At 51.4% G+C, this 22,467-nt stretch overlaps 1 protein-coding gene across 2 annotated transcripts in view; it reads left to right on the top strand.

Moving 5' to 3' along the window:
- Positions 1-686: 686 nt before the first annotated feature.
- The window catches only part of PFKFB3 (6-phosphofructo-2-kinase/fructose-2,6-biphosphatase 3), a 306,098-nt gene continuing 284,317 nt past the window's right edge, over positions 687-22,467 (top strand). For both annotated transcript variants that reach the window (XM_031652537.1, XM_031652532.1), the window contains exon 1: positions 687-898. In XM_031652537.1, coding sequence (XP_031508397.1) covers positions 883-898 — 16 coding nt within the window. In that variant the 5' untranslated portion in view covers positions 687-882. The remainder of the gene's footprint in view (positions 899-22,467) is intronic.

Below are 22,467 nucleotides of genomic sequence, written 5' to 3'. Positions count from 1 at the left end.
CCGTGAGGTGGAGAGAACGCAGCCGGCGGGACGTGGCGGGGTCGAGGTTAAACCGAGGCAGTGGGGAGGCCCCCAGAGAAAGACGCGAGTTTCTGGGGTGCTCCCTCCAGCCAGCAGTTAATTTCAATTTTGCCGGGCGCGTTGGCTCACGCCTGTAATCCCAGCTACTCGGGAGGCTGAAGCGGGAGGATAGGTTGAGCCTGGGGAGGTCGAGGCTGCAGTGAGCTATGATCGCACCACAGCACTCCAGCCTGGGCGAGAGTGAGATCCTGTCTCAAAACACACACACACACCCAAACCAACACAAACAAAAAAAAAAAAAAAAAAGAAAAAGAAAAAATTAATTTCAGTTTGTTCAATTTGAGTCAGCTGGTGATTTGAGCCTGTCCCCAGTGCCCGTAGGACATAAAAGTAAAAATGGGATGGAATTCCCCCAAGTCCCGTCCTTTGGGAAGGATGGCTCGGAGCAACCTGAAGGCGCAAAAGGAGTTGGTTTGTTCCCCGACCAGTTTTCCCCTGCTCCATGGAGTCCGCAAAGGCAGGCGGCAGCTCCGAGGCCGGCAAGTTCTGCGTCTGGGGGGCTGCGGGCCGCCCCTGCGGGACCGGGGGGAACTGGGCAGGACAGGGCGGCCCGGCCCACGCCCCGGCTTCCCCCTGCAGCCCGAGGGCACCCGGAGCTCACGGCTGGCGCCGCCCCGCGCTTCCTGCCTCGCCGCGGATCCTCCTCCGCGCCGTGACGCGCCAGGCTTTGACCAAATATGTCCCTTTCCCCTCCCTCGCCCGCCCCGCCGCCCGCAGGCGCCCCGAGCCGCGGGGCTGCCGCCTGGACGTCGTCCTGTTTGGGTGTTGCGGGCCAGCCCCGCGGGGAGCGCCCCCGGCGCGATGCCCTTCAGGAAAGGTAGGAGTCCCGGTAACGCGGCCCACGCCCCCAGCGCGCGCGGGGACCTGCACGGCCGCCTGTGGGTACCCAAGCCTTGGGTCCTCGCCAGGCGCGGAAGCGCTGTGCACCCGGGCTGCGGCGGTGCCGGCTGGGGCCGAGCGAGACGCGCGCCACCTTGTTCCCTCCGCCCTGCGCTGCGCCCCGGCCCCGCGTGCCCCTCCAGATCCTCCCTGTCTCCTCTGGCCCCGCGTGTCCCCTCCGGCCCCGCGCGTCCCCCTCCGGCCTCGCGTCTCCTCTCTGGCCCCGCATCTCCTCTCTGGCCTCGCGTCTCCTCTGCAGCCCCGCATTGTCCCTCCAGATCCACGCTGTCTCCTCCAGACCCGCGCGTCCCTTCTGGCGACTCCGCGGCCGCCACCACGTGCCCGAGCCGGGAGCGGCACTTGCAGCGAATTCCCGCTTCCCGCTGCGCTCCAGCCCCGGGCCGCGGATAGACCAGGGCCCCGGACCCGGAGAGATCCGGAGGGCGGCGGGATCCGGGATCCTGGGGGCGGGCGCGGTGCGCTCGGGGGCACGGAGAGGGACAGCGCGGCGCGGGAGGAAGGCAGCTCGGGCCTGAGTCCCGCCTCTGCCCCTCTCGCCCTCTGACCCCGGGGAAGTCATTTCAGCGCCCAGCCTCAGTTGCCTCCTGGGCAAAACCGGCGCTTGGATAGGGACGGCTGCGTGAGGATGGGAGCAGTCCCTAGAAAAGCAAACCCCGGCCAGCTGATGAGCGCGGCCCGCCCCCTCCTGCAGGGGCTACCCTCTGCCTTCTCCGCCCTGCGTGCCAGGACTGCCAGAAAGGCCCAGCTACCTCATGTTCCCTGCCCGCGCCGGGGGGCTCCCAGCGCACTGGACCCCGGTTTACAGGCCGGGTGGTTGGAGGCCCAGCACGGCCCAGAGCCCAGGGCCACTCTCAGCTCAAAGCCCCGGGAGAGAAGTGGGAGCTGCAGAAGTGTGGGGAGGGGGGCCTCGATTTGACTTTCAAATCAGAGTTGTGTGATTCCTGCGGACGGGGTGGGTGGGGGTGTGGGGGTGGGCCGGTGGGGTCGGGTGGGGCGTTGGGAGCCTGGCCTCTCCGGGCACTGGGCCTGTGCCGTGCCGTCTCTCCCTCCCCCCACTCACCCTCCTGCCTCTCTTCTCTCATAACTCAGAGGCACGGCCAGCTTGGTGCTACCGTTGCCTGGAGGTTGTACTGGACTTGTTTTTCAAACAGAGGGTGCCTAGGTATCAGCGTGGGCTCCTGGCGGTGAAGGGGGTGGCTGCTGACTCTCCTGTCCCGTTGGGGTAGGGAGATGGGGGAGGGTGGCCAGAAGGAAGGTGACAGCCAGCAAGCAGGGGCTCTGCCACTCCTCCATCAGCTGGGCACGTTTAGTCCCACGCCCACTGTCCTCGGTGTCTCCATTAATCCAGGCATGATGCGGCCACCTTGACACTCTGGGTTCTCTGGAGGCTCTCAGAGTTCTCCACCCCCCGACTCCCCCCTGCCCCCACTCATTGACTGCAGGGGACAGTCATTTATCTCTGACTTCATCACTTCTGCCCACTTTTGTAGATGTGGGCTCTGGTTGGGAAACTCTTAAAAGGGACAGACTTCTGTTTGACTTGTTAGGGCGCTCAGTAGGGTGCCTTATGCGGCAAGGTATTACACAGCCAAGCTGCTAATGTATTGTTTGCATACGAAGATTTTGGTTTATGACAACGTATTTTAGTGCATTATTAGAGCACACGGGACAAAACATTTGCAAACTGCCAACCACGGTAAGCTTTGGTTTTGTTGGTTATTGTTGTTATTGTTTAATCTGAAGAGACCTTGCTGCATGAAGAGGAAAATGTTATCCTTCCATTTGGCAGATGCTCCTTCCTGGGGTCCCAGGGTATAAGAAACAGTCTTGCTTGGCGTAAGTGCTGTCTGCATTGTCCAGACGCGCTGGTGTGAGCCAGGGCACAGGCTCTTGGAGGCTTTATCTAGGCAGAGCTTCCCCAGTTGCAGATGGGAGCTCTCACTTAGAAGTAAACACAGCAAGTAGGAACTGCAGGGAGCCAGGCTGTTGCTGGATTTGGTGCTGAGCCGTGGTCTGAAGCTGCCTGGAGGAGACAAGGTCCTCCTGTGAGGGACAGCACGGCACCTCAACCCTGCACTGTTGGCAGGTGCAGGAGATGCCAGTGCAGCTACTCTTCTGTATTTTTTGATCTTCGAGCCATCTGAATGTGTTAACTCTTCAGAAAAGTAATTTAAAAATTGGGAAATGAAAAGACTTTGCTGCCGTCCTCCCGAAACCAAGAGAAGCCATCTGGAGAAGGCATCCTTTGCGGCTAGAAGCCGAACAGGGACAGCTGCGGATTCCCTCCCCAGGATGCACTTCTGCCTCTTGACAAGCTTCAGACTTTGGGATCAGCTCCATCAGGGGCCTGGCGGGTACCAGACAAGTCAAGGAGTTTAATGATGGGGAGGTTTGGGTAGGAGATAGGAAAACCTTAAGGGATAGTGCAGAGCCCTGGGCATTAGCACCTTGAGGTTTAAAATGTCAAGCGGCAGAGCCAAAACTAGGGACAGCCTGACAGGGACTGCGGCCTCTGTCGGAGGGGGCAGGCAGTGTATAGCCTGCAGAGAGGGAGCTGGGAGAATCCCCACCTAGACCTCACTCCTTCCTCTCTCTGGTGTCTCGGCTTTGGCAGCCAGAGGGCCGGGGAGCCTGATGGGGCGGTCCATACAGGGGAGTCTGATGGGGCGGTCCATACAGGGGAGCCTGCTGGGACGCAGAGCTGGGTGAGTTTCCCTTTTGGAGGAGAGAGGGTCTTCAGGGCACAACAGAGAAGCAACCAAGGGTCTTAGGTGCTGGTCCTGTCCCTCACTTATGGGAGGAACTAGCGGACAGCTACTGAATGTAGTTACGGGAAAGGTGACTGGTTGCATGCCACGTCATTCATTCATTCTCTAGACTGGGCACTTGCTATGCACCAGGACACGCCAGGTACCAGCTGAACAGAAAGACATGGCATCTCCTCCCAGGAGCCCACCTTCTGTGCTCTCCAGCAAGTGCCAGGGAGGGGAGTCAGAGGTGCCAGTGCAGAGTGGCTCTCAGTAGGAGGCCCCACCCGAGGAGGCTGAACTCCGCATTGAGGAGGTGTGGCACTGGTTGACCTCCTGGACTGTCACACAGGCTGTGGTAGCATTGGTGCCATGGTGCTGGCTCGAACGGAGCCAGAGGGACTTAGACCTCATATTCCACCTGTCCAACATGGACTGCAGTGTATGGCACATGGCAGGCAGGAACCGTATCAGGTGGGTGATGGCTGCATCTGGGTCGTGTCCCTATGCTCGGCGCGAGGCTGAAGCAGCAGCTGGCAGTGGCAGTCGCGGCCCAGGTTGGGGAAGGATGCCGCAAGCATTGCGTTCAGGGCTCACAGCTCTTCCTGTGGGTCTCCAGGGTGATGGTGGTTAGAGTGGGAGGAAGGTCTGCGTCTTTGGCCAATCTGTCTAGAAGAAGGAGAAGTTACTATCTTGATGTGAAACATAAAAGCAATTCATGAGAAGAAAAGGAGGCAGGAAGCACTTCAGCTGGACATGGAGAGGAAAGTCATGCATATCATGACTAACTTTGGGAACCACAATGGAGGTACGCTGGGGCAGTTCTTCCTGTGCAAGAACTTCTCTCCTTAAAAATCAAATAGATGGGCCGGCGTGGTGGCTCATGGCTGTAATCCCAGCACTTTGGGAGGCCGAGGTGGGAGGATCACTTAAGGCCAGGAATTGGAGACCAGCCTAGACAACATAATGAGACCTTCTCTCTACCAAAAAAATCAAAAATCAGCTGGGGGTGGTGGCGTGAACTTGTAGTCCCAGCTACTCTGGAGACTGACGTGGGAGGATCGCTTGAACCCAGGAGTTCAAGGCTGCAGTGAGCTATGATTGCACCACTGCACTCCAGCCTGGGTGACAGAGCAAGACCCTGTCTCTCTAAAGAGAAATAAATAAATAAGATAGATGGTATAGACGGTGACTCATCTCAGGTGATGGAGGCGTGGCTCTGCTAAGAGACTGTAGTCTTGAGCAAATTGTTGAGGTCCTTTTCAAGTCTAGAATCCTATAAAAATGTCTTCAGACAGCAGTGTTCCAAGGATTCTTGCACATTCCACCTTCAGAGGGACAAGGGAATAGCAGGTGAAAGTTCTAATAATAAATAACAATAAGGCCGGGTGCGGTGGCTCATGCCTGTAATCCCAACATTTGGGAGGCCGAGGCAGGTGGATCACCTGAGGTCAGGAGTTCGAGACCAGCCTGGCCAAACATGGTGAAACCCCGTCTCTACTAAAAATACAAAAATTAGCCAGAGATGGTGGTGGCCGCCTGTAATTCTAGCTACTTGGGGGGCTGAGGCAGGAGAATCACTTGAACCCAGTGGCAGAGGTTGCAGTGAGCTGAGATTGCGCCACTGCACTCCAGCCTGGGTGACAGAGTGAGATTCCCTCTCAAAACAAACAAACAAACAAAACCAATAAGATATAAAATGCACTGTGTGGGATGTGAGGGCAATCTGGCTGTGACATCTGTCACCCCCGTGATTGCCAGGGTTGATTTGGCTGATCTAGCTGGCTAGGTGGGTGTCCCCTTCCTCCCTCACCACTCCATGTGCATCCCTCCTGAAGCTGTGTGCTTGGTCCAAGAGGACCACCATCCCCGATAGAGGAGGACCCATCTTCGGTCAAGGGCATACGAGTAACTGTGCTCCTCTGCTAGAACCTCCAAACAAACTCTCAAAATGCACTGTGTGACCTTACTAGAATATCCTCCAGTTCCATCCCAAGGATTTCACTCTTTTTTATGGCTGAGTAGTATTCCATGGTGTATACGCACATTTTCTGTATCCATTCATCTGTTGTTGGACACCTAGGTTGATTCCATGTCTTGGCTGTTGTGAATAGTGCTGCAATAAACATGGGGTGTGGATGTCTCTTCACACCTTTTAAGTTCATGCCTTTTCTGTCACCTTTTCCACTGATTCTATGCACATAGCAGCTCTTGCAGGTATATCCTGTCCCATAACTAGACCAGAACACTCATTCGTTCTCAGAATGCTTTTTGCATGGTAACTTGGTGAGCTATTTGAGTTACGGTCTATACCTCATGCTTATATTGGACCTGGTGGTAGCAAGTGTTTCATAAATTCTTCTACTTGGTTAATCTGTCATTTTCTTTTGGAATGAATAGTTGCAGAGCCACATTAAGATCCTTATAGGCCAGGCGTGGTGGCTCATGCCTGTAACCCAGCACATTGGGAGGCTGAGTGAGGTCAGAGGATTATTTCAGGCCAGGCGTTCGAGACCAGCCTGACCAACATGGCGAAGTCCTGTCTCTACTAAAAATACAAAAATTAACTGGGCGTGGTGGCGGGCACCTGTAATCCCAGCTACTCAGGAGACTGAGGCACAAGAATCACTGGAACCTGGGAGGCGGAGGTTGCGTTGAGCTGAGATCGTGGCCACTGCACTCCAGCCTGGGCGACAGAGTGAGACTGTCTCAGAAATAATAATAATAATAAATCCTTATAAACCCTAAATGCTGAAAGATGATGGCCATCCCCCATGTGTAATTTAAAATAAAGACAATACCTAGCCATAAATGTAGGGAAGATGAATACATTCCTGAATTTCACTATGGTCATCATTTGGCTCCTTTTTAGAAATACCAAATATCAAGTTCTAAATACCACTGCCACCCAGGGCGGCAAGCATGGACACTGTCTGCACGCTGGTTAGTCCAGCCCCAGATCCAAAAATACCAAGGGCTCCTAAGTCCTCAGGACTGTAGATCTCCTCAATTCCCAAGCACGCATTGTATTTCTCTGCCCCTGCGAGTCTGTCCTTTAATTTCCCACGTCACTGGGAGTTCCCAGGGTGGGGCCTGCATCTTCATCTTGGTCCCAGGTGGTCTTCTTACTGCCTCAGCATTTGCTATGGACGCCTCTCGGGCTTGAAGCCCAATCACACTGTGTCCTCCTGTCCTTCCCAGTATTTGTACGTAGATGAAACTGGATAAAATGAACACGGGGAAGGGAACCACAAAGTCACAGGAGAAGCATGGGAAGGGTGGGGAGGACCCAGGCAATCAGAGCCTCAAGTCTTTTCATAACACCCGCCATCTCCTGGCCCTCAATATCATGGCTTTCTGAGCATCTGCACACGGAGACCATTCGCTTTGCTCCTTATGCAGGACTGTGGTCATGTCTACAGATCCTTTGCTGCAGGGGACAGTTCCGGAAGCTGCTCAAGCAGGAAGGCACAGGCGGTAGGAATCATGCCGCAGGCTGCATGATTGGGCGCTTCATGGAAGCCACTTAGAGCACTTGGCCTCAGCTTACCCATCTGTCAAAGAAGAGGGTGAGCTAAGATTCTCTCCAGTTGGAGATCTGTGCTTCCTAATCGCTTGGATGCTTGTCACACACACTGAGTCTCCAGCCCCTCAGCCTTCCTGGCTAAGTCGACTGCAGGAAGCAAAAGGAATTCCGCCTGCACCTTTGTCCTTCAAAGACTTTGTCCTGGGCACGTGGCCAGGTATCTCCCTGCACCTCCAGGTCAGGCTGGCCACGTTTTCAGGCAAGTGGCAAATGAAGAGGCCATGACCTTGAATTCTCCAGGCGACGTGCTCCTTCGGCTTTGACTCCAGGACTGAAATTTATTGTCCAAAAAATGTCCGTGTTGGGATCTAAGCTCTTGAATGCACATTCTAGGTTCTCTCCTATTAAGACAGCTTGGGGCTGGGCACGGTGGCTCTCACCTGTAATTCCAGCACTTTGTGAGGCCAAGGCGGGTAGATCACTTGACATCAGGAGTTTGAGACCAGCCTGACCAACATGGTGAAACCCCGTCTGTACTAAAAGTATGAAAAATCAGCTGGGTATGGTGGCAGGCACCTGTAATCCCAGCTACTCGGGAGGCTGAAGCAGGAGAATCACTTGAACCTGGGGGGCAGAGGTTGCGGGGGGCAGAGGTTGCAGCGAGCCGAGATCGTGCCACTGCACTCCGGCCCAGGTGACAGAGCCAAACTCCGTCTCAAAACAACAACAACAACAAAAAACAAAAATTGCCTATCATTCATGACTGCAGAGGAAGAGATCCAAGATTCCCAGCTGGGTGGTTGAGACGGTGGGCCAGGACAGCAGGGAGACAGACACAGGAAGGGAGCCCCGGTCTGTGGAACACCGTCCCACTCACTGTAGCTCCCTGCTGGCAGTGTGCATGACTCTTGGTGGTATCTTGTGTGGGGGTCTGAGCTAGGGGGCCTGGCCCCAGGAACGTCACAGGTTCTGGCTGGGGCAGCCACAAGGTGTCTGAAGAGTGGAGGGTTTGGTCATCCTGGCGCTTCCGCAAGCAGCCTCTCCAGCTGTGGCTCCGGAAGGTGCTCTGACATGACAGTTCAAAAGCACACTTCCCCCTGGCCTGGGCTTCAACACTCACTTGTCAGAAAGTGAGGTCCTGTATGCCCCAGTCCTCAGCCAGAGGAGCAGGAAGCAGATTTCCCAGAGGCCGTGGCCCCTTGCATTGGTGAGGACACTGGGGTGCTACCTCTGTTTGAGGGGTGACTGACAACTGTGCTTTCTTAGGGTGGAGTTGGTCTGGTGTCGTGACGGTCTGCTTGAGATACTGACCTCTGGCGATCAGATTCTGGAAGTCCCCTCCTGAGGCTGCTGAGGTCGTCCCCGAGGCTCGTCCGGCCATGGGAGTGGAGAAAGCTCCAATCAGGCAGGCAGGGGCGAGCAGGAAGTCGGGAGGGTACCCTCTCCCCTCCCCGAGAAGTGTGGACTTTCAAAAGGAAGCGAGAAAGAGGAAGGTCTTGCCTAGGCATGGGGTAGACCTGTTGGATGCAGGCGGACCTCAGGGAAAGCCAGTCCTCAGCACCATGGTGCTGTGACTGTCGGGCGGCAGGCGTTGGCTCACAGCCGTGGTGGGGACGCCTTGTTTCTCAGAAGGACAGAAACGTACTCCCGCAGCTCTTGTTCCTGGCTTCACGTTAGAATTAACTGGGGAGCTTAAAAAAAGAAAACAAACCTGATGCCCCAGAAATTCTGATTTGATAGTTTCTGCCTTGATGCTTAGACAAAAAATGTCCTGAAACAATACTTAACCTCAGACAATACTGTACATGCTGATGTTTTCTAGTCTGTTCCATTTCATTAAGAAAGATTCTGGTCTTATTCCAGTAAATTGATTTCAAGGCCACTAATGGGTGGTGACCCACACTTTTGAGACGCCTGTTCCGGGCATCAGCTCCCACTGCAGAGGCTGGGGAGCCGGACAGCTCCCTTCCCAAGCTCTGCAGTGGGAACTGATGCCTGGAACAGTTCCTGCAACCAGGCTCCAGTGTGAGTCACGTCCTGCGGCAAGTTCTGGGTGGTCCAAGTGAGGCAGAAGCCTTGCTGGGGGCTTTACCCGTCCACACTGCTGTGGAGCCTCTGACCCTCCATGGAGGCTTCCGGAGCCAGGCAGCGGGGGAGGAAGCGTCTGGTAGGAGGGTGGAAGGCATCACGATAACTAGCCACCCACAAGGGCCAAATCTCTCTGGGACGTTTGCACAAGGAACATTCCGAACCCACGAATAAAGGAGGGCTGCAGATCTTGTAGCTGAGGAAATTCAGTAGAAAAGCAAGAAGTGTATGGCCAGGTGCAGTGGCACACACCTGCAGTCCCAGCTACTCGGGAGGCTGAGGTGGGAGGATCGCTTGAGCCCAGGAGAGCAAGACCGGCCTGGGCAACATAGTGAGATCCTGTCCCTACAAATAAAAAAATTAAAAACTTAGCTAGGTGTGGAGGCATGTGCCCGTAGTGCCAGCTACTTGGGAGGATGGGTGGGAGGATTGCCTGAGCCTGGGAAGTTGAGGCTGCAGTGAGCCTTCATCGTACCGCTGCACTCCAACCTGGGCAAAAGAATGAGACCTTGTCTTTAAAAAGAGAAAGAAGAGGCTGGGCACAGTGGCTCATGCTTGTAACCCCAGCACTTTGGGAGGCTGAGGTGGGCAGATCACCTGAGCTCAGGAGTTCGAGACCAGCCTGACCAACATGGTGAAACCCTGTCTCTACTAAAAATACAAACAATTAGCTGGGCGTGGTGGTGGGTGCCTGTAATCCCAGCTACTCGGGAGGCTGAGGCAGGAGAATTGCTTGAACTAGAAGGTGTTGAGCCGAGATCGTGCCACTGCACTCCAGCCTGTGTGACAGAGCGAGACTCTGTCTCAGAAAAAAAAAAAAAAAAGAAAAGAAGAAAGAAGAACAAAGAAAAGCAAGAAATGCAATTGAAAGGCCGATGGGCTGCCCTGTCCTGCGGGTGCCTACCCTCATCTGTGATGTCACCGAAGTCACTTCCATAAGCTCTTAAGTCCTTCAGCAGTACCCAGTAGGCCAGGGGCGGGTGTAAGTGCAGAGGCTGCGGCAGTGAACAAAACAGACAAACCCTGGCCGTGGAGCTTCCGTGTGAATGGGGTAAGCCTGCGTGGCTTTGTCCTTGGTAGATACTTTGAGTGGCTGGTAGGAGGTCATGGTGACCTCCCTGGGCTGGTGAGCAGTGAATGCTGCATGTGTCAATGGATGTGAATGCCAAGAAGAAAATAACTCAGGAAAGAGGAGGGAGAGGGGCTGGGGATGGTGGCTCATGCCTCTGATCCCAGCACTTTGGGAGGCCGAGGCTGGCGGATCACCTGGGGTCAGGAATTCGAGACCAGCCTGTACAACAGGGTGAAACCCCGTCTCTAGTGAAAATACAAAAATTAGCTGGGTGTAGAGGCAGGCGCCTGTAATCCCAGCTACTTAGGAGGCTGAGGCAGGAGAATTGCTTGAACCTGGGAGGTGAGGTTGCAGTGAGCCGAGATCGCGCCATTGCACTCCAGCCTGGGAGACAGAGCAAGCCTCCATCTAAAAAAAAAGAAGGCGAGTCAGGGACAGGGAGGGAGGATTGTGGTTGCACACAGGATGGTCACTCCAGGGGACATTTGGACCGAGGCTGAGGGGAGTGAGACAGCAGACAGTGCCATTGGCTCAGGAGTGTGTCCAAATGGGGAGGTGCGAGGCAAAGGTCCGGTGGCCAGAGCGGCTGAGTGCGGGAGGAACCTGCAGGCCAGCACTGCTGCTGCAGGATAAGGGTGGAAGCCAGGTGGATGCAGGCTTAGGAAGGGAGTGGCGGCTCAGCAGGTCCTCATCTGCCATGGTAGGGCCTTGTTTGGCCTCTCACCTGGAGACCCAAAGGCCTGGGAGGGTTTTGGTGGAGGTGCGGGCTGAATTAATTTTTTTTTTTTTTTTGAGACAGAGTCCCGCTCTGTTGCCCAGGCTGGAGTGCAGTGGCACGTTCCTGGCTCACTGCAACCTCTGCCTCTCGAGTTCAAGTGATCCTCCTGCCTCAGCCTCCCGGGCATCTGGGATTACAGGTGCACGCTACCATGCCCAGCTAATTTTTTTGTATTTTTAGTAGAGACGGAATTTCACCATGTTGGTCAGGCTGGTCTTGAACTCCTGAGCTCAAGTGATTTGCCCACCTCGGCCTCCCAAAGTGCTGGGATTACAGGCACAAGCCACCGTGCCTGGTGGGCTGAATTAACGTGATACCATCAAATGTCTCCACCACGTGTGGCTGCTCTCCTGCGAGCAGATTGTGGGGTGGTGGGGGAGGCAGGGAGACCAGGTGGGAGTCTCTGGGCCTGCTGCAGGTGGCTGGGATCAGGGTGGTGTTGGGGGTGGCTGGATTCTGAATATATTTAGGAGGCAGAGGCGGCGGGATTAGATGGATTTGCTGTAGGGTGAGAGAGAGTGAATCATGGGTGGCTTCCCCCAGCTGCCTTCTGTCTGATCTGGGGAGACGCTGGGAGCGAGGTGGCCAAGGTGGTCGAGGCCTGGGTTGTAGTGAGCTACGGAGAGCCCGCACTGCCACAGCAGCTGCACCTCCTCCAGGCCCCGTCTTTGGTAGAGGCTGTGAGTGGCCCATAGGAGGTCACGGTGACCTCCCTGAGCAGCTCTGTTTCTGTCCATGGTTCAAAAGGATGGGACCCAGTAAGCAGCCTTCCAGAAAAGTCCACTATGCCCCGGGTCAGTCATCAGACAAAGCCCTTTCAAGAAGAAAATGACTTGGACAATGGGGGCTGATGCTCATCCCCACTGGCAAAGAATTCCGAAAAGTTCTGAGGGGTTTACTCCGGGCACTGAGCATGCTCTCTTCCAAGCTGGGAGAAAAGCACTTACGAGTTTTTTCACTCTCCCAGTGTTTTCACGTAAATACTACACAATTGCCAACCAAGTGTCTGTCTTTCCCTCTGTTTCCATAAATGTCAAGGGCTCCATTGTAAGGGGGAAGCATGAACCCGCACTCCAGGAAGGCTTCCTGAACAGACTCCACCTAGGCACCTGCTGACCGGGTTCGCTTCCAAATCAGAGTACCGGCTCTTCCTGGTTTGTCCAGATTTCCCTGGTTTTAACCTTGACAGTCAGGTCACCCCTACCTCCAGCTAACCCTCATGCCAGAAGCTTGTTGAAAGTTAGATGGCCTCATTTTAGAAAAATAGATTTTAAAACCTCATTCGTGTTTGAACACAAAAAGAAAGAATGAGAAAGTAGGCTTTAGGGCTCTGGGCTACTGGCTTGAAACTTTGGAAGCTATTTTTCTTTCTTAAAATGTTTTTATGTTTAGGAGATACTAGTGCAGATTTTCTCCATGCATATAGTGAACATCCTACCCAATAGGCAGTTTTTCAACCCTCAGCCCCCTACAATCCTCCCACCTTTTGGAGTCTCCAGTGTCTATTATTCCATCCTGTGTGTCCGTGTGTTACCCATTGTTTAGCTCCCAACGAAGAGATATTATATATATGTACATATATACATGCATGTATGTGTGTGTATTTTTAGAGACAGGATTGTGATCTGTCTCCCAGGCTGGAGTGCAGTGGCACGATCATGGCTCACTGCAACCTCCACCTCCCAGGCTCAAGCAATCCTCTTGCTTCAGCATCCTGAGTAGCTGGGACCACAGGTGTGTGCCACCACAGTCTGCTTTTTTTTTTTTTTTTTTTAACTTTTTGTAGAGACAAAGTCTCCTTGTGTGGCCCAGGTTGGTGTCCAACTCTTGGGCTCAAATGATCCTCCCACCTTGGCCTCCCAAAGTGCTGGGATTATAGGCATGTGTCACCACGCCCAGCCTCCAAAGAAGAGCAAATTCTCTTTTTATTTAATTAAAGTTAATTAATTAATTTTTATTTATCTTTTTTGAGATGGTGTCTTGCTCTGCTGCCCAGGCTGTAGTGCAGTGGCACAATCTTGGCTCACTGCAACCTCTGCCTCCCAGATTTTAAGTGATTCTCCTGCCTCAACCATCATGCCCAGCTAATTTTTGTATTTTTAGTAGAGATGGGGTTTTGCCATGTTGGCCCGTCTGATCTTGAACCCCTGACCTCGTGATTCGCCCACCTTGGCCTCCCTAAGTCCGGGATTAGAGTTGTGAGCCACCGTGCATGGCTCAAATTCTCTTTTTAAAGTATCCGAGCTGGGTGTGGTGACTCATGCCGGTAATCCCAGCACTTTGGGAGGCTGAGGCAGGTGGATCACCTGAGTACAGAAGTTCAAGGCCAGCCTGGGCAACATGGCAAAACCTCTTCTCTACTAAAAATACAAAAATTAGCCGGGCGTGGTGGCAGGTACCTGTAATCCCAGCTACTCGGGAGGCTGAGGCAGGAGAATCGCTTGATCCTAAGAAGTAGAGGTTGCAGTGAGCCAAGATTGTGCCACTGCACTCCAGCCTGGGCCACAGAGTGAGACTCTGTCTGAAAAGAATAAAAATAAATGATAAAAAATTTTAAAAAGCAATTCTGCCAGACTTATTAGAAAATGGAAACAAGGATTTTCTCATCAACTTGCTGCCTCATAATAACAGCAAAGGAATCTGAATCTGTAAATAGCTGTGTTTTCTTGTGAAAACATTCTAGAAGTTGAATGTCATCCGTTTATAAGAAATGAGTCAGCATGTGGTCCCCCAAGAATCCCGTCTGCTGTTGTCACAGCATTTCCCGGGTCCTGTTTATAAATGGGGTATGACAAAGGGAAGCCACTTCAGGCTGAAATCATCTTTTGTTCAAATCCTGGATTATAGAAAGGCTTTTTCATTGTGACTTCAGTGAAGCGGAAGGTTATGTTATCATGACTGTTTTATAGGAAATCGATTTCTCAACCTTATAAAACTTTGGAAACTTCATTATTTTGAATGAGTAACATGTAACACACGGCATAACAGTAAATCCTAATCCACGATACGGAAAAACTGACTTGACTGAGTAAGCAGGCAGTCCATTGTTTCTCTGTGGCTGTGTTCTTTTCTCTGGCTTCTGTGAGCAATAACTGAATGACTGGTAAAGCCTTTTAAAAGTCAGGCAGTGTGTAACAAAAGGAAATAAAGAAATTTCACCTCTTTAGTGATCAGGAAAATGCAGATTGAGACCAAAATGAAGACACGTTTCACTTTGTGTGCCGGGTGGAAATGAGGAAGTCTGATGGCTTTCAGCGGCGACAGAACGTGGACCACAAAAGCCCCTCACACATTGCTGGTGGGCCTATAAGTGGTACAAATGCCTTGGAGGCAGTTTGGTCTTTTGTTTGGTGTAAAGTTGAAATTAATATACTTTGGCTAGGTGCGGTAGCTCACGCCTGTAATCCCAGCACTTTGGGAGGCTGAGGCAGGTGGATCACCTGAGGTCAGGAGTTCAAGAGCAGCCTGGTCAACATGGTGAAACCCCATCTCTACTAAAAATACAAAAAATTAGCCGGGCATGATGACACACACCTGTAGTCCCAGCTACTCTGGAGGCTGGGGCAAGAGAATTGCTTGAACCTGGGAGGTGGAGGCTGCAGTGAGTTGAAATCGCAGCGCCACTGTACTCCAGCCTGGGCGACAGAGCAAGACTCCATCTCAAAAAAAAAAAAAAAAAAAAGACATTCCCCTACTCTGAAACCAGCAGTACCACTCCTAGTACTGCTGATGCTCACACAGTCATGTTCATAGCAGCACTCTCATAGAAAAACCTTTACACAGCACAAATGCACTTTGACAGGACGATAAATTATTCTTAGTATATTCACACAAGGCAATATTATAAATAAACTACACCCAAAAGACAGCAACTCTCAATATTGTTGATGACTATGAAAAAATCCCAAAACAGGCCAGGCGCAGTGGCTCTTGCTTGTAATCCCAGCACTTTGAGAGACGGAGGTGGGCAGATCACTTGAGGTTAAGAGTTCGAGATCAGCCTGCCCAACATGGTGAAACCCTGTTTCTACCGGAAACACAAAAATTAGCCGGGTGTGGTGGCAGGCACCTGTAATCCCAGCTACTTGGGAGGCTAGGCAGGAGAATCGCTTGAACCTGGGAGGCGGAGGTTGCAGTGAGCCGAGATCGTGCCACTGCACTCCAGCCTGGGTAACAGAGCGAGACTTTGTCTCAATTAAAAAAAAAAAAAAAAAAAAAGAATGAAAGGAAAAGAAGCTCCAGACGTGGTGGCTCACACCTGTAATCCCAGCCCTTTGGGAGGCCAAGGCAGGTGGATTACCTGAGATCAGGAGTTTGAGACCAGCCTGACCAACATGGAGAAACCCGTTTCTACTAAAAATACAAAAAAATTAGCTGGGTGTGGTGGTGCATGCCTCTAATCCCAGCTACCTGGGAGGCTGAGACAGGAGAATTGCTTGAACCCGGGAGGAGGAGGTTGCGGTGAGCCAAGATTACACCGTTGCACTCCAGCCTGGGCAACAAAAGTAAAACTCCATCTGGAAAAAACAAAACAAAACAAAACAAAACAGCAACAACAACAAAAAAATCAAAATCATTACATATGGTAAGGTACTTTTTATTTTTATTTTTTTTGAAACAGGGTCTTGCATTGTCACCAAAGTGATCCCCCCACCTCAGCCTCCTCAGTTGCTTGTGACTTCAGGTGTGTGCCACCATGCCTGGCTAATTTTTTTTTTTTTTTTTTAATAGAGACAAGGTCTGCCATCTTGCCCAGGCTGGTCTTGAACTCCTAGACTTAAGCAATCCTCCTGCCTCAGCCTCTCAGAGTGCTGGGATTACAGGCATAAGCCACCATGCCCAGCCTACGATACCTTTTAAAATAAAATTAAAACAACTGAAACTCTAACAATGCTTTTTAGAATATATACATAATAAAACTATACATTTTTACAAGATTCAGGATAATGGTTACTTCCATTTGAAGGCAGGCAGAAGCAGAGGATGGGGGGAACATACAAATACATGTCACTTAATGTCAGTAATTGAGATGTCAACTGGCTGATGGAGTCATAGTTGTCTGTTATATGAAACAAGCAAATACAAAAGAGGGCCATTCAGGCAACAGTGATGAGAGCCTGAGATGAAGCGAGGACTGTGATTGCTCCAACATTCTCTCTACTGGAGGTCCAGAAAGCAAGAAAGAATGAAGAGTTTCCCTTTTGACTTGTTACAAGATCAGCAGCTTCCTGGGCGCGGTGGCTCACACCTGTAATCCCAGCACTTTGGGAGGGTGAGGCAGGCAGATCACCTCAAGTCAGGAGTTCCAGACCAGCCTGGAAAACATGGTGAAAACCCTGTATACTAAGAATCTGAAAAAATTAGCTGGGCGTGGTGGCACGCACCTGTAATCCCAGCTATTCAGGAGGCTGAGGCAGGAGAATTGCTTGAACCCGGGAGGTGAAGGCTGCAGTGAGGTGAGATCCTGCCATTGCATTCCAGCCTGGACGACAAGAGCAAGACTCCGTCTCAAAAAAAAAAAAAAAAAAAGGAGGATGAAGCAAATACGGTAAAATGTTAATACTTGGTGAATCTGGGTGAAGATATATGGAGAGATTCTTTGTACTACTTAAAAATTTTCTAAATTTGAAATTGTGTCAAAATGAGAAGTTAAAAGAGAAACAACAGGTCATTTCTCCAGTCATCTCCTAACCCTGATTCATTTGGCCTCTTTTTTAACTTCTTTATTATTTTTTTTTATTTTTTTGAGACTGAGTTTCACTCTTGTAGCCCAGGCTGGAGTGCAATGGTGCAACCTCCGCTTCTCGGGTTCAAGCAATTCTCCTGCCTCAGCCTCCCGAATAGCTGGGACTACAGGCGCCTGCCGCCATGCCCAGCTAATTTTTGTATTTTTTTTTTTTTTTTGTATTTTTAATAGAGGCGGGGTTTCACCATGTTGGGCGGGCTGGTCTTGAACTCCTGACCTCAGATGATCCACCTGCCTTGGCCTCCCAACATGCTGGAATTACAGGCGTGAGCCACGGCACCCGACCTCATTTAGCCTCTTCTTTCTGTTGCTCAAACACTTAAGACTCATGACTCAGGGCCTCTGCAAGTTCCCCCTGCCTGGAGCGGTGATAAGGTGACACTTTAACAGCAATCTGAGGATCCCATTTGTTTGGGTCATTTGTAAAGTTAACTTTTCCCATTTGTAACTAACAAATTATCTGTGGAGGGCTCCTTTGCAATCACTCACAAAGTGTGAATAAAATATCCTGTTCCCAATAATCTTTATAAAAAATTTAAAAATGTATTATTTCATTTCATTTTGTCATGTCCTTGAGTCAGAGATATATGTATATATACACATATGTGTGTACACATATACATATATACACACACGTATATATATATGCACATGCATATATATATATATATAGAGAGAGAGAGAGAGACAGAGAATCTCACTTTGTCACCCTGGCTGGAGTGCAGTGGTGCCATCAGGACTTACTGCAGTCTGGAATTCCTGTGCTCAATCGATCCTCCCACCTCAGCCCCCCGAGCGGGTGGGATTACAGGTGCGTGCCACCATGCCTGGCTAATTTTTTAATTTTTAATTTTTTAGAAACAGGGTCTCACTATGTTGCCCAGGGTGGTCTTTAATTTCTAATGTAAAAATTTTTAATTGTGGTAAATACACTCATAATTTACCATCTTCAACATTTTTAAGTATACAGCTCAGTAGTGTTAAATACATTCACAGTGTTGTGCAACCATCACCACCATCCATCTCTAGAACTTTTTCATCCTGCAGAACTCAAACTCTGCACCCATTAAACAATAACTCTCATTCTTCACAATCCCCAGCTCCTGGCAGCCACCATTCTTTCTGTCTCTGAATCTGACTATTCTAGGGAACTCATGTGAATGGAATCTTACAATATTTGTCTGTTTGTGCCTGGCCTATTTCACTTAGCATCATGTGCTCAGGGCTCATTCATGTTGTAGCATTGGTCAGAATTTCCATCCTTTTTGAGGCGGAGTAATATTCTGCGCGTTTACTCACATTTTGTGTATCCACTCATCTGTTGATGGACACGTGGATTGCTCTACCTTCTGGCTGTTATTAAAAATGCTGCTGCAAACATGGGTCTACAAATATCTCTTTGAAATCTTGCTTTCAATTATTTTGGGTATGTATATACAAGGAATAATCTTTTATTCAATAGTTTTAGCGTCTATTGATGATTCTTGATTGAAACACTTATTATCAGAGTGTCCGTAAAATGGCTATTTACCACTTTTGTCATTCCTTCCACATTTATTAGTTGGCATCCTTTTGTAAAGAAGCTCGTTCCTGCCCATCCTCCCTTTTTCTAGCTTTAATTTCATCATCATTATTAATAGTAGTAATAGTACCAGTGTGGACTCGGGGATTTTTAAAATTATGATTGCATGTGTTAGAATCCATTCCTGACATACTCAATTGGTGCTCAAGCCACTCCTAGTTTGGCTGAGAACCCTTTCAGGCTGTCCGCTGTGTCCTTGACACGTCCCTTCAGCTTTTGAACTCTGTCTTAGCTCCTGTTCCAGGCTCCTTGTGTCCTCCCCAGTCTCGGCCTTGGGATCAGCCACTCCTCCAAGGAGCCCTGGGGACTTTCAGTGGAGGATGGTCCTTAGAAGGCTGGATCTGGGCTTTTGTGTGCCTCTTCTTGCTACCGGAGTGTCCGTGTTTCCAGGGCCTTTTCCACGGATGGAGCTGGGAAACATTTTAAAATTGTAAATTCAAACGGATCAGTTATTCCAGTCCAGCAGCACAGAGTTCTTCCTCTCCTTCCTCCGTCCCATAATTATATCTTTCATTTGCTTTCTGTGTTTTCCCTAGCAATGTTGTCTTCATCTTGAATCTCCTTTGCTACTGGCTGTACTCATTAGCAACATAAAATTCCTCGTGATAACCTCTGACCCCCATCCTATGTGTGATGACACGGAATAGGAGATCAGACATGCAGTGCACAGGTGGGGGCCAAAACCAAGCCTCCCGGGGCTTAAAAAAATATCTGCAGAGACGGGTGAGTCTGGAAGGGAGCTCCCCCACAAATATTTTAGGTTCCTTCTATCGTTCTCAATCATTGCACGAGTGTATATTACTTTTTTAATAACAAAAAGGAACTTTTAAGGTAACCCCCCACAACCCTATATAGACTGGATGTCAACCCTTTAGTCCTAGATACACCTGGAGCCTGGCGTCGTGGGGACAGAGGCAGGTCCCTGTGCTGAGGGCGGTGAGACAGGGCGGGCAGGCGGGGGGACCCAGCTGGGAGGTCGGGGGAGGGCCAGACGGGACACCAGCTCCCGGGAGCCCCGCTCTGGGCACGGTGCGCGCCCCCACCCCCCCATTGCACCCCGCGCCTGCTCCCTCCCGGGTGCACTTCGGGCGCCTAAGCCAGCTTGGTCCTGGCCCCAGGAGCAGCTGCAGGTCCGACGGGGGCGTGGCGGAACCGGCAGGGGCGTGGCCTGGGGATGGTTCGCTCGGATTGGCTGTTGCCCGCGGCACACGAGCCGGTCAGCGCGCGCCCCGCCCCTCCTGGGCCGTGCGGCACGCCGCGTTCACGTGCGGTCGCACACCCTCCCGGCGTGCCCCGCGCCGCCCCAGCCTGCCCTGCGGCGACTGTCCAGCTCGTGAGCTAGGCGTGGATCCGGCGCTGGGTCCTCTGCGCCCTGGGGCTTTGAGGTTGTGTTCCCGGCAACGGATGTTTTCTGAGAAGGCCTGGGAGCGGCTGTAAATAATACCCGAGAGGAAATAGGCCCGGCAGGTGTTTTTGCGAGTCCCGGAGTTGGGTGGGGCTGCGGCGGGCTTGCAGGCCGCGGAAGAGGAAACAGACTAGAAAGGCTTTAGGCGTGTGGACTCTGCCAGGCGGCTCGGGAGCGCAGCCCCTTTCCCTCTGGGTTGAGGGCGCCGGAGAAGTGGACGGCGCACCCCCTCCCCGCGGGAGGATGCGGGACCGGGGCGGGTCTGCGGTGGAGGCGCCGCCCAAGCTCTCTGAGCCCCCGGGGACCGCTCCTATCCCCCGGTATGGTATGGGACCCAGACCCCCTGAGGACCTCGTATGCACTGGGTCTGTGGCTCCATCTGAATCTTCACGAAGAGGGCCTGCAGTGAATTTGGGGAGAGTGAGTGAACCGGTGAAGGGTCAGGAAATAAGTCTCATGAGGCATGGTTGAAGAATTGGGGATGTTTAACCCAGCCACGGCAGGACGGGGGACACTTGACTCCTGTTTGGAAGTATTTGAAAGACTTCTGAAGGGGGCCAGCTGCTCCACACCTGTGGGTATTTATCGTCAGGTGGGAGGAGAAACTGAGAAAACAAGTAAGGCACAGAGACAAAGTATAGAGAAAGAACAGTGGGCCTGGGGGACCGGCGCTGGTCTCTGAGTTCCCTCAGTATTTATTGATCATTATTTTTACTATCTTAGTGGGAGGAATGTAGCAGGGCAACAGGTGGGGAGAAGGTCAGTAGGGAAACATGTGAGCACAATAATGTGTATCATGAATAAGTTCAAGGAAGGGTACTGTGCCTGGATGTGCGCGTAGGCTACATTTGTTACTCTGTACCCAAACATCTCAGTGTAGGAAAGAGTAATAGAGCAGTGTTGCTGCCAGTGCATCTTGCCTGCAGCCACAGGGCGGCTTTCTCCAATCTCAGAATAGAACGAATGGGAATATTCGGCTTTACACCCAGATATTCCATTCCCAGGGAGGAGCCGGAGACAGAAGCCTTCCTCTTAGCAAAGAGGCCTCCCTCTTTCACTACTCCTCCTCAGCACAGACCCTTTAGGGCTGTCAGGCCGTCGGGCTGGGGGACAGTCAGGTCTTTCCCTTCCCATGAGGCCATATCTCAGGCTGTCTCAGTCGGGGGAAACCTTGGACAATACCCAGGCTTTCTTGGGCAGAGGTCCCTGCGGATTTCCACAGTGCATTGTGTCCCTGGGTAATTGAGAATGGAGAATGGCGATGACTTTTACCAAGCATACTGCCTGCAAACATATTGTTAACAAGGCACAACCCTAAATCCATTAAACTTTGATTTAATACAGCACATGTTTCTGTGAGCATAGAGTTGGGGCTAAAGTTACAGGTTAACAGCATCTCAAAGCAGAAACAATTTTTCTTAGTACAGGGCAAAATGGAGTTTCTTATGCATTCTTTATAGACACAGTAACAATCTGATCTCTGTCTTTTCCCCACAACTTCCTTATGAGGAAGAGGCTAGGCTTTTCATTCTGCCTCCGGGCACAAAACAGACTTTTTCCCAGGTGGAGAATTTCAGGTCAGTTACACAGAGCCAGGCAGGGATGAACATGTCTGGCGTTCTCTGCTGGAGCCAGGTGTTTACCTATGTTAGTGGGAGAATAGTGGAGCTCAGATGCGAAGTCTCGTCTGCCAGACTCCAAAGGCCTTGCCTTTTCTTGATGCATGTATTTTTTTGTAAATGTTTAAGTTCAGAGGTACAAGTTCAGGTGTACAGAGATCCACCCGTCTCGGTCTCCCAGAGTGCTGGGATTACAGGTGTGAGCTACCGCGATGGGGTTTCGTCATTTTGGCCAGATTGGTCTCAGACTCCTGACCTCAAGTGATCCACCTGCCTTAGCCTCCCAAAGTGCTGGGGTTACAGGCATGAGCCACCACCCGGCTCAGTATTTTTTTTTCTGAGTCTCTTCCTCCTTCCACCTGATGCATCTATTTTAGTGGAATGGGTTACTTTGTGAACAATGATGTTGCAATTATTCATGAAGTAATAAAGTGTTTGTGTATTGATTGATTTCTTTGGACTGGAGGGTTTGTCCAGCCCTGTTGAACTTTGTCATTGTCTACTTCAGGGGAAGAGGGAGATTGTCGCTGGTCAGAGGAGAATGCCAGGGCTACTCTCAGATGGAGGCAGCCTTCCATCTCACCAGCAAGTTGGATCTTGAGTAGTACCTGTTTCTGGCCCATTGCCCCTTTAACAAGGGGCACAGATGCCCTTGGACTTGCTAAAAGAATAATCATGACTTTGAGTTTAACAAACATGGTCACGGTATTCCACTGCCATCCACCTTTCCCACTTCTCCTAGCCCCTGTTCTTCTTCTCCTCTTCTTCCTCCTCCTCCTTTTCCTTCTCCTTCTCCTTCCCCTTCTCCCTTCTCTCTTCCTCTTCTCCTTATTTTTTTTTGAGACGGAGTTTTGCTCTTCTTGCCCAGGCTAGGGTGCAATGGTGTGATCTCAGCTCCCCGAAACCTCTCCCTTCTGGGTTAA

This window comes from Papio anubis, chromosome 11 (assembly GCF_008728515.1).
Source record: "Papio anubis isolate 15944 chromosome 11, Panubis1.0, whole genome shotgun sequence".
Classification (NCBI taxonomy): Eukaryota; Metazoa; Chordata; class Mammalia; order Primates; family Cercopithecidae; genus Papio; species Papio anubis.
The sequence above is the reverse complement of the archived record's forward strand: the minus strand, read 5'-3'. Positions and strand labels throughout refer to the sequence as shown.